We start from the raw sequence: 12,492 nt of genomic DNA, 5'->3' as shown, positions 1-12,492 counted from the left end.
ATGTTGGCCTTGGCATGGGGAATGGAACTATCTCTCTAGGAATTTATAAACACAAGAAAGCGGTCACATGGCTTTTCAGCCTTTTACATGCTCTGTGTGAAAAGCCTCAAGCTGAGAATTTATTTTTAAATCGTCCAAGGAAGCAAAGGTAAATGCAGCACCTTTGGAGCATACATCTTCAACCCAGGCCTGAAAGAATTTCTGCAGATAAAATTCCAGGAAGCATATACTCAGAGTTCAAAAATCATTAAACACTCAAGGAGATATGTCATCATGAGCAAAAGAGAACAGAAACAACAGAAAAGTGAGACCCACAGAGACTTCAGACTACAGAATGTATATTTGATACATTTAATGAGATAAAAGACAGTGTTGATAATATAAAAAGTAAAGGACTTCAGGCCACCTGGCTGGTTCAGTCAGTAGAGCATGCAACTCTTGATCTCAGGGTCATGAATTCAAGCCCCACATTGGGGATAGAGTGCAAAAAAAAAAAAAAAAGGAAGCAAAGGACTTTTAAAAATGCCCAAGTAGGTGACAGACAACCAGAAAGAGTTTATAGAAATGAAAAGTATAATCATTGAAATTAAAAATTCAGTGGACAGGTTTAGCATTAAATGTAGCTGAAGAGACAATCAGTGAAATGGAAGCAAAATCTGAAGAAAATATTCACAATGCAACACAGAAATAAAAAGACGGAAAATGTGAGTTGAGAAACACAGAAGCTACAGGGAAGAGTTCCAGTGAGAGAGAATAAAGAAAGTGGGGCAGAGGCAATATCTGAAAAGACTAAAGCATTTTCCAGATTCATAGTCTTACATTCTTAGATTTAGGAAACAATAAATCTCAAACTGGATAACGTCATTATTTTACTTGCAAACAACATGGTTGTATATAAGGAAATCCTAATGAACTTATACAAATGCTACTAGAGCTAATATTTTACCAAGATCACAACAGTACAAATTTAACATACAGGAGCGCGTGGGTGGGTCAGTCTGTTAAGCATTTGACTTCAGCTCAGGTCATGATCTCAGGGTCCTGGGATTGAGCCCTACATAGGGCTCCATGCTCAGCAGGGAGTCTGCTTGTCCCTCCCCTGCTCCCGGCCTCTCCCCTAACTTGTGCAGTCTCTCTCTCTCTCTCCCCCTCATATAAATAAATAAAATCTAAAGAAGTCAATAGGTAGAATTAAATTATTTCTATATAAATGCTATGAGCAATTAGAAAAAAAATTTTAAAGATTTTATTTATTTGACAGAGAGAGACACAGTGAGAGAGGGAACACAAGCAGGGGGAGTGGGAGAGGGAGAAGCAGGCTTCCTGCTGAGCAGAGAGTCCAATGTGGGGCTCAATCCCAGACCTGGGATCATGACCTGAACCAAAGACTTAACCAACTGAGCCACCCAAGCACCCCGGAAAATTATTTTTTAAATCAAATACAATTTAGGACAGCATCAAAAAATTAGATATGTAGGGATAAATATAACAAAATATATGCAAGATCTGTTCAGTAAAAACTACAAAACATTGCTGAGAGAAATTAAAGAGCTAAATTAACGAAAAGATATAACATGTTCATGGATTGGAAAACTCAGTATCACGAAGATTTCAGTTTATCTTAAATTGGTAGAGATAGCCTAATCCAAGTCAAAATTCCAGTGGGCTTCTTTTTTTTGCAAAAATTGACGAACTGATCCTATTACATAGAAATACAGTACCTTGGGGCACCTGGGTGGCTCAGCAGGTGAAGCCTCTGCCTTCGGCTTGGGTCGTGGTCTCGGGGTCCTGGGATCGAGCCCCACGTTGGGCTCTCTGCTCAGCGGGGAGCCTGCTTCCCTCTCTCTCTGCCTACTTGTGATCTCTCTCTCCCTGTCAAATAAATAAATAAAATCTTAAAAAAAAATATATAGTACCTATAATTTACCAAGACAGAGCTGGAGGACTTGTGCAGCCTGGTTTCAAGATCTACTATAATGCTATAGTAATTGAGACAGTGCGCTATTGGTGAAAGGCTAGACATAGAGATAAATCAGAAGGTAAATGGATAAATAAATTACAGGTATGTTCCTGCAATGGGATGATACAATATTCAAAATAACAGGCAAATCTCAGAAACATTGCTAAGTGAGAGAAGCCAGACACAAAAGTCTACATATTCTAGGGATCAGTGGTTTTCTGGGGGAGAGGAGAATTGCCTCTAAAGACACATATGAGAATTTCTGGGGGTGATGAAAATTTTCCATATGTTGTCCATTATATCTCAATTTTTTTTTCTCAATCTTAATTGGATAATAGTTTCAAAGATATAATTCATCAAAGCTCATCTAACTATACACTTAAATTTTAGTGTATGTCCTACCTTAAGTTAATTTTTAAGGTTAAAAAAAATCTGCCCTTAGACACAGGAACATGATAAAATTACAGAACACAGAAGACAAAGGGAAGAGCTGAAAAGTAGCTGGAGAGAAGAGAGATTGCCTACAAAGGAACAGCAGAGGCCGAACTTCTCAGTGGTAACTTTAAAGCGAGAAGACAGACTGCTATCTTCAGACTGTTGAGAACTGTCCTTTGTTGGAGTTGAGTCCCTGAATCAGAAAGGTGAGCAGAGGTCTGGCTGGTAGCTGGTAGGACACGGCTCAAGTGAACGCCAGAGTATCAGCCCCATGGCCGGGTAGGTGTTGGATGTGCATGCTCCCATTGCCTCTTTATAATCGCTCTGTGAAGATCATGGATGTCTGCGTACCAGTGAAGAAACAAGACCAGATGCCCACACTCGGCCGCTCACTGGAGAGAGGTCCCGTCTGATGGTGCGATGTAACCACCCTGTCCGACGTGGGGGGGGGGGGGGGGGTGGCTTTGCTCCAGCCTCCGGCGCGGGCACAGTAAGTGTTCTCCTGGCCAGTCATGCCCCTCAGAGGCCATGGAGGCCCTGGCCCCCCACTCTCTATGTGTCGAGAGGACCCTGCTGCCCCAGGGAGACTGGCAGAAGTCACTGTGACACACACACAGTGTCTGTCCTCACTCATAATGGTAGAACTCTGAAGACATACTTGTATAACTGTGCAGCGGACACCTCCTCGCCTTTGCTGACGGGAGGGACTCTGCTATAAGGCTTCCGCTGACGTTCCTCTATCCCAGACCCTCAGCAAGGCACGGGCACATGTCATCTCTTTCATCTTCATAGTCACCCACGCCATCTTGTGTTTGTGGAGAGGGAACTGGGGTACACTGACGAACCCAAAGTCACACTGTCACAGTGACGACCAGTCACTTGCAAAGCCAGGATGCAAACACGGGTCTGTCTAGGAGAAGAGTTGGCCCCTTCTGCCCGTGTCACCTTTCTTGTTGATGGACGGCTTGACCAGCCTAAATCTGAACAACAAAGGGTCCCTCCTCGCAGGCCCTTCTGAACTGTTTGAGTATCACCAGATTACATCAAAACAACAGACATAAGATCCTAAGATCCCTAGAGCAGTCCTTGATATCCATTGTCAAGTATGCACATCATGGCATCCCCATCTCCTTGCCCTTTGTCTCCTGGGTCATTTCACTAAGGACACCACATGTATAATCTTTCACTAAGGTCTCTGGAAGAACCTGGAAATGTTGATGAAGAGGAAAATGCGGAGCCCAGGCAGGCTGAGTGTGAGAGTGTGCAGGTAAGTGTGTCCCAGAGGGGGTTCTCTTGTTGGTCTTTTGTGCAACAAATGCTGTCCGTAACACACACTGGCTTAAAGCTGCAGGGAACACAAAGTAAACCCATCCCTTTGGTGAGGCTGGAGACAGCCGTGTGTAGTGGTTATTACGGGACTCTGAAAAGGGCGTTGTCTTTGGCTAGGAGCTCTCTGAACTTCACCTGAACTTCACCTCCTCGTGTTTCTCCCCTTGGCCCCGTTGCGCTCTGGGCACACCTCAGCTAGGGGAAAGATGCTGTTGCAGAGTCCCTGGCTTTCATGTTCCCTTTCTCCAGACAGAGCCTCCCCATGGGGCTCCCATCCAGTTTTCTGCCCCAGTGCCCAGTAAAGTAGGTGCTCAGGCCATGGTGGGTGGGTGGTGTGTGTCAGAGCTTGAGTGACTGAGGAGGTGACACCATGGGTACACAGGGTGCCATGGCTACACGGAACACTGTCCTGCCAGGGCCGGGGGCATGGGAACAGCTGTCGGAGGTTCCCCGCCCACCGGAGGACAGAGCCTGCCTCTGCTCACAGAATCGCATTGGCAACGTCCTCCCTCTGCTGGCTTTCCATATTTTTTTTTTTTTAGATTTTTATTTATTTATTTATTTGACAGAGAGAGAGAGATCACAGGTAGGCAGAGAGGCAGGCAGAGACAGAGAGGGAAGCAGGCTCCCCGCTGAGCAGAGAGCCCGATGCGGGGCTCGATCCCAGGACCCCGAGATCATGACCTGAGCCGAAGGCAGAGGCTTAACCCACTGAGCCACTCAGGTGCCCTCCATATTTCTATTATAAACGGGAGTGTTGCTCATACGCCACTTTAACACAACAACTCTCACATGGTTGGCGCTCTGTTTCCGGTTTTGTCTGCTGAGGGACTCCATCTCACATCATCACAATTATGAGAAATCCTAGTTTGTGCCCCGGAGTTTTCACGTGTGTCGTTCCCTTGCTGTAGAGTCTGCAGTGATGCCCGGTATCTACAGAATATAGTGGAGGTACTTACCCCATGATGAATGGGCATGTAGATTATTTCCAGATTTTCGCTGTGGTGAGTTTTCACTCTGATTTATATCACTTGGATGAGCCTTTTTGTGCTTTTGTCTTCCTTTGGAACCACTAGGTCGGGGAGCGTGGACATTTGGAAAGTTCCTTGATGAGTCGTGTCCAGCAGCTTTCCCGCACTCTGTGCCAGTGCACAGCCCCCAGTGTGCCATAGGACGTCCATCTCCCCATTATCACCCCCCATCACACACACACACAAAATGCCTTTCCTGGTGCCAGGGCAGATATGGGTCCTGAGAATAAACTTGCTTCCCAATCCTGCAGGAAAAACCCCAGTCCTCAGAGAACCGCTGGCTGAAGTATCTGGAAAAAGACTCGAAAGGGCTGGGGATGGAAGGAAGCGTGTGTTTCGAGAGCCCACCCTCGTCCAGGACAGAGAAGCCAGAGCCTTCCTTCAACACAGGCCTGCCTAAAAAAAGGTGCCGAGCTCGTCACTGATCCAGCCACCGCCCTGTCCCCACGGTGTCTCACAGGGAGTGACGAGTGGCCTCTGGCAGTCAGCAGCGCAGAGCAGCCTGGCGGGAGGTGCCGTCACCACCAAGCCCTTCTTGGCCTTGCGGGGTCCCAAGTGCTGCTGTGTGGTGGTCAGGGTCGGGTAGGATGCCAGCACAGGCGCCTTTTATGGTGCTCACATCCTTGTGACTGCACACAAAGTGCAGTGTGGCCAGGGTGGTTCGTGGTTCTGGGAGCTTGTAGCCTACAGCAGGGAAGACCCGACCTTTTGTAGGTCTGTGCTCCTCTAGTGTCCATGAGTCTTCGGAGACAGTACCTGGTCTAGAACCAGGGTGGCCCCTACAGGGCAAGTGATATTGGGAGTTAGATTCCAGTTCAAAGTAAGAACTCTCTAGCAACTACAAGCTCTGGGGCTTGTAGAGAAGTGGGCTGCCTCGGGTGTCATTGGGCAGCCTGCTCTTGGCAGCCGAGCAGAAGTTGAGCGGCCACCTGGGTGGGAGGCTGTATGGGAGGACAGGCCCCTGCCTGTGCTGGGATGGCCCCAAGTATGGTGACAGGACTGGACTCTTGGCAGTGCTTTCTCTCTACCAGGAAATGGAGCCAGAGCACAGTCCAGCCTCCACCCAGCCCTGATGTCCAGAACCTAGGTGATTCTGAGGTTACCTTGGAGCCCCAGAAGGTCAGTGATTGAGGACAGTGTTTCTCTTCTGGTCCCGGTAACCATGAAACACACAAAGAATTGCTAACTACCCGAGTGTTTTGTCTGCTCTGACTTAAGCCATCCTCGTTCTCTGGCCTGACCGTCTCCCTGCCATGCCCAGTCTCAGTGATGTGAACTGCTGGGCACAAGGACAGCTTGTTGCCTTGGAATCAACCAAGGTTGAGCAGTAGGGCTTTTCTGAGTCAGGACCATTCTCTTCCCTTGACGTGCCGGGGCGGGTCTTTGTCTGACTGTCCAGCATGGGACCTGCCCCGGACTTCCGAAGAGCGGTTCTCAGCCTCGTCGTCACCCACCCAGGTGGTCCTTGCGCATCGAGGCACTGTCCTCACCTAGGACCTGCTCTTTTGTTTTTCTGTTTGTTTTTTAATTTAACAGAGATCGCAAGTAGGCAGAGAGAGAGGAGAAAGCAGGCTCCCTGCTGAGCAGAAAGCCCAGTTCAGGGCTCGATCCCAGGACCCTGAGATCATGACCTGAGCTGAAGGCAGAGGCTTTAACCCACTGAGCCACCCAGGCACCCCCCCCCCGGTCTTGTTTCTATTTTCATTTTTGAAGTATGGTTGACAGATGATGGTGTATTACTTCCAGGGACACAACACAGTGATCTGGCAGTTTAGTACTTGAGTCCGTGCTCACCAGGCCAGTCATCGTCCATCAGCACACGTTGTTACAATATTACTGACTCTATGCCCTCTGCTATATTTTTCATCTCCTTCCTTATTTTTCACCAGAAGTTTGTACCCCTCAATACTTCATCTGTTTTGCCCATCCCTTCGTCCCCTTCCCCTTGGGCCACCACCGGTTCTCTGTACTTATGAGTTCTTTTTTATGCCTGAGTAATATTCCATTATGTAGGTACACACCACATCTTCTCTTTCCATTCACCCATCAGTGGACACTTGGGCTGCATCCCTATCTTGGCTGTTGTAAATAATGCTGCAGCAAACATAGGGGTGCGTAGATCTTTTCAACTAGTGTTGCTCTCATGGGTAATGAAATTACTGGATCATATGATTTTCTATTTTTAATTTTTGGAAGAAATTCCATACAGTTTTCCTCAATGGCTGCACCAATGTACATTTCACCAACAGTGCACAAGAGTTCCCTTTCTCCACATCTTCCCCAATACTTGTTATTTCTTGTCTTCTTGGTACTACCCATCCTGACAGGTGTGAGGATAATTTCGGGGTTTTGATTTGCAGTTCCCTGATGGTGAGTGATGTTGAGCATCTTTTCATGTGTCTGTTACCTATCTGTATCTCTTCTTTGGGAAAATGTCTATTCAGGTCCTCTGCCCATTTTTTAATTGGATTATTTGGGGTTTTGGTGTTTATAAGTTCTTTATATATTAAGGATGTTTTCAGGTACATTGTTTGTGAAAATCTTCTTCCATTCAGTATGTTGTCTTTTCATTTTGTTAATGGCTTCCTTCACTATGCAAAAGCTTTTTATTTTTATGTACTCCCAGTATTTTGTTTTTGCTTTTGTTTCCCTTGCCTGAGAAGACATAACCATAAGTACGTTGCTAAGGCCGATGTCCAGCAGCTTACTGGCTATGTTTTCTTTTAGGAGTTTCATGGTTTCATTTCTCACATTTAGGTCTTTAATCCATTTTGAATTTATTTTCTCATATCGTGTAAGAAAGCAGTCCCATTTTCTCACCACCTTTCATTGAAGAGACTCTTTGGCCCATTGTATATTCTTGCCTGTTTCATCCTTGATTATCTGGCCATATAATTGTGGGTTTAATTCTGAACTTTCTGTTATGTACCATTGATCTATGTGTCAGTTTTTTATGCCAGAACCATACTGTTTTGATTACGATACCTTTGTACTATATCTTGAAATCCGGGATAGGTTTTTTTCTTTCTCAAGTTTGCTTTTGCTATTCAAGGCCTTTTGGATCCCATACAAATTTAAGGATTATCTGTTCTAGTTCTGTGAAAAATAGTATTGGTATTTTCTTGTGGATTGCACTGAATTTCATAGAATGCTTAGGGTAGTATGGACATTTTAACTATATTGGCCCTTCTCATCCATGAGCATGGTTTATCTTTCCATTTGTTTGTGTCATCTTCAGTTTCTTTCATCAGCATCTTAGTTTTCAGAGTATAGACCTTTCACCTCCTTGGTTAAATTTATTCCTAAGTATTTTACTTTTTTTTTTTTTTAATTAATTTATTTATTTGAGAGAGGCAATAGCAAGAGAGAACACGAGGTGGGTGGGGAGAGGGAAAAGCAGGCTCCCTGCCCAGTGCAGGAATTGATCCCAGGATCCTGGGATCATGACCTGAGCCAAAGGCAGACACTTAACCAAGTGAGCCAGGCCTCCCTTTTTGTTTTTTATTTTTGTTTTTTTTTCTTTTTGCTATTTCGTTATTAGTGTATAGAAACACAACAGATTTCTGTATATTCATTTTGTAACTTCACTGAATTCATTTATCAGTTCTAGAAGTTTTTAGGTGGAGTCCTTAGGGTTCTCTGTATAAAGTATCATATCACCTGTAAATAGGGAATTTACTTCTTCCTTACCAATTCAGATGCCTTTTATTTCTTTTCCTTGTCTGACTGCTGTGATAGGACTTCTAGTACTGTGTTGGATAGAAGTAGTGAGAGTGGACATCCTTGTCTTGTTCCTGAGTTCTTAGAGGAAACGCTTTCACTTCTGTGCCATTTGGTATGGTGTTAACTATGGGTTTGACATCTGTGGCTGTTATTATGTTGAAGTATGTTTCCTCCAAACCCATTTTGTTGAGAGTTTTTTTTTTTTTTTATCCTGAGTAGATGCTGTATTTTGACAGATGCTTTTTATGCATCTGTTGGGGTGACTATATGGTTTTTATCTTTAGTCTTGTTGATGCGACGCGTCCCATTGAATTGCAAATATTGAATGACCCTGGTGTAACTGGAATAAATCCTGCTTGATCGTGCTGAATGATCCTTCTAATGTATTACTGAATTTGGGTTACTGAGATTTTGTTGACGATTTTTGCATCTATGTTCATTAGGGATTTTGGTCCATAATTTTCTTTTTACATAGTGCCTTTTCTGGTTTTGGTATCAGGGTGATGCTGGTAGAAGGCTCATAAAATGAATTTAGAAATTTTCTTTCCTCTTCAATTTTTTGGAGTAGTGTAAAGAAAATAACTGTTAAGTCTTTAAATGTTTGCTAGAATTCACCTGTGAAGCCTTCTGGTCCTGGACTTTGGTTTGTTGGGAATTTTTTTTATTACAAATTCTATTTCATCACTACTAATTGGTCTGTTCAAATTTTCTATTTCTTCCTGATTCATTTTTGAAAGATTTGTTTCTAGGAATTTATGTAATGCTTCTAGGCGGTCCAACTTGTTGTCATATAATTTTTTAATGGTAGTCTCAGAGTCTTGTGTTTCTGTGATGATGGTTGCTACCTCTCCTCTTTCATTTCTGATCTTATGTATTTGAGTTTACTTGATGAGTCTAGCTAAAGATGTACCAATTTTATTTTTCAGAGAACCAGCTCTTGGTTTCACTTGTCTTTCCTGTTGTTTTCTTAGTCTCTTTTTCCTTTATTGCTGCTCTGTTTTTGAGTCCTTCCTTCTACTAACTTTGGGCTTTGTTCATTTTCTTTCTAGTTCCTTTAGGTGTAAGATTAGATTATTTGAGATGTTTATCGTTCTCCTTTTTTAAAAGATTGTATTTATTTATGTATTTGAGAGAAACCATGGAACAGGGGCAGATGGAGAGGGAGAAGCAGGCTCCTTACTGAGCAGAGAGCATGATGCGGGGCTCCATCCCAAGACCCTGGGATCATGACCTGAGCTGAAGGCAGATGCTTAGCTGACTGGGCCACCCAGGTATCCCCTGAGATTTTTATTGTTCTTGAGGGAGGCCTGTATTGCTATAAACTTCCATCATAAAACTGATTTGCCTGCATCCCAAAGATTTTGGACTATTGTGTTTCATTTTCTTTAATCTCCGTGTATTTTTTTTTTCCTCTTTAATTTCATGGTTGAGCCACTGGTTGTTCAGTAACATGTTGTTAGCCTCCATATGTTTGTGTTTTTTCCAGTTCTTTTCTGGTCATTGATTTTAGTTTCATAGAGTGTGGTTGGAAAAGATGTTTGATGTGATGTCAGTCTTCTTAAATTTATTGAGACTTGTTTCGGAGCCTAACATGTGACCTCTCCTGGAGATAGTTCCGTGTATACTTGAAAAGAATACGTATTCTGCTTTTCTTAGATGGAATGTTCTGTATGTGTCTGCTAAGTACCTCTGTGTCTTTCAAAGCCACCATTTCCTTATTGATTTTCCATGTGCATAATCTGTCCATCGATGTAATAGAGGCGTTAAAGTCCCCTACAATTATTCTATTACTGTCAACTTCTCCCCTTCGTCTGTTAATACTTACGGGTTTAGGTGTTCCTCTGATGTTGGGTGCATGGATACTTACAGCTGTTACCTCCTTTTGTTGGGCTGATCCCTTTATCACTATGTAATGCCCATACAGTCCTTAAGTCTACTTTTTCTGATGAAGTATTGCTACTGCAGCTTTCTTTTCACTTCCATTTGCATGGTGTATCTTTTCTTGTCCCTTCACTTTCAGTCTGTCTTTAGGTCTGAAGTGACTCTTGTAGGCAGCACATAGCCTTTTTATCTGTTCAGTTACCCCATACCTTTTGACTGGAGCACTGAGACGATTTAAGATAATCATCGATAGTACGTGTTTACTGCCATTTTGTTATTCCTGGTTGTTTTCGTGGTTCTTCTCTGTTCCTTTCCTTAGTGTTGTGCTTAGGTTCCTTTCTATTCTTTGTGCATCTGTCATAGCTTTTTTTTTTTTTTTTTAGGATTTTTATTTATTTTACAGAGAGAGTGTCTGTGGGGGCGGGGGCAGAGGGAGAGAGAATCTGGAGCCGACTCCCTGATGAGGGCAGTGGAGCCCAACATGGTGCTCAGTCCTACAACCCTGCCCTCACCACCTGAGCCGGAATCAAGAGCTGGACACTTAACCTGAGTCACCCAGGCGCCCCAGTTTTTTGTAGTTTTTTTTTAACTATCCTAGATTTTTGATTTGTGATTACCGTTGGGTTCATACAGAACAAGAGCTGTACGTATGGCAGTCTGTATTAAATTAATGGCTGCGTAAGTTCAAACACATTCTAAGAGCCATAAATTGTTACTTCCCCCTCCACATTTTATGTGTATATTTTTTATCTTTTGTGTGTGTGTGCCTTGACTACTATCTGTAGATATCATTGATTTTACTACTTTTGCATTTTAATCTCCATAGGGGCTTTATAAGTGATTAACCCACTACCTTTCCTAGATGTTTGCTTTCCCCTGTTAGATTTTTTTCCCTTCATAATTTTCCTCCACTTAAGGGCTTTTCTTTCTTGTTAAAGTTCCTTTAATATTTTTTGTAAAGGTTGATTTAGTGGTGATCCTTTGAATTTTGTCTGGGGAACTATTTAGCATGTTTAAAAGTCTGAATAACGGTCTTACCAGGTAGAATATTCCTGACTGTGGGTTTTTCCTTTCAGCACTTCGAGTGTGTCATGCCACTCTTTTCTGGCCTGCAGAGTTTCTACAGAAAATCAGCATATAGCCTTATGGCGTTTCCCTTGTATGTATGTTTGCTTTGCTCTGATTGCTTTTAAGATCTTCTCTTTGAAGGGCGCCTGGGTGGCTCAGTGGGTTAAGCCTCTGCCTTCAGCTCAGATCATGATCTCAGGGTCCTGGGATTGAGCCCCGCATTGGGCTCTCTGCTCAGCGGGGGGCCTGCTTCCCCCTCTCTCTGCCTGCCTCTCTGCCTACTTGTGATCTCTCTCTGTCAAATAAATAGAATCTTTAAAAAAAGAAAAAATCTTCTCTTTGATTTTGCCATCTTCATTATGTCCTGTGTGGGAATCCTGTTTGGGGCTTTCTGTGCTTCCTAGTTCTGGATATCTGTTTCCTTCCCCAGATCAGGGAGGATTTTAGCTATTGTTTCTTCAGATAAATTTTCTGCCGCGTCTGTCTTCTTCTTTTGAGACCCCTGCAATGTGAATGTTGTGAAGTTTGCTGGTATCTTAGAGGTCCTCTCACCTGGTCTCATTTTTCATTATTTTTGCTGTCAGCATGGTGCTTTCCATGACCCTGTCTTCCAGGTCGCTGAATCGGTCTTCTGCATCCTCTAATCTGCCACCAATTCCTTCTGGTGTATTTTTTATCATTTTTATCTCTTTGTTGACAGTCTCAGAGTTTACCCACTTACCTCTCAAGTTCAGCAACCATTTCTTACCATTGTTTTGAACTGTTTATCCAGCATATTGCTTATTTCCATTTTGTTTAGTTCTTTTTCTGTGATTTTGTCCCATTCTTTCATTTGGGACATGGTCCTCTGTCTCCTTATTTTGTCTGATTCTATTTGTTTCTATAGATTAGGTAGGTCAGCTGTCTCCTGCTCTTGCAAATAGTGGCTTCATGGAGAAGCGTTCCTGTGCTGCTCTGTAGCGCAGTCCCGCACGGTCAGCAGAACCATGCCGTGGTGCTAGGGGTGTCCCCTGTGAGCGGTGTGCCCCTGTTGTGTCTGAACTGTGGCCACTATGGGCGTGCTTG

The 12,492-nt window shown here is 43.6% G+C and overlaps 1 protein-coding gene across 3 annotated transcripts in view; it reads left to right on the top strand.

Annotated features, from left to right (window-relative positions):
* LOC111158854 (MRN complex interacting protein) overlaps positions 1-12,492 on the top strand; it is a 31,028-nt gene that overhangs the window by 8,632 nt on the left and 9,904 nt on the right. For all 3 annotated transcript variants that reach the window (XM_022521141.1, XM_022521139.1, XM_022521140.1), the window contains exons 4-6: positions 3,587-3,662; positions 5,007-5,161; positions 5,787-5,874. In XM_022521141.1, the coding sequence (XP_022376849.1) occupies positions 3,587-3,662; positions 5,007-5,161; positions 5,787-5,874 (319 nt within the window). The remainder of the gene's footprint in view (positions 1-3,586; positions 3,663-5,006; positions 5,162-5,786; positions 5,875-12,492) is intronic.

The sequence above is a fragment of the Enhydra lutris genome, unplaced genomic scaffold (genome assembly GCF_002288905.1).
Source record: "Enhydra lutris kenyoni isolate GAN:26980312 unplaced genomic scaffold, ASM228890v2 scaffoldscaffold64, whole genome shotgun sequence".
Classification (NCBI taxonomy): domain Eukaryota; kingdom Metazoa; phylum Chordata; class Mammalia; order Carnivora; family Mustelidae; genus Enhydra; species Enhydra lutris.
The sequence above is the reverse complement of the archived record's forward strand: the minus strand, read 5'-3'. Positions and strand labels throughout refer to the sequence as shown.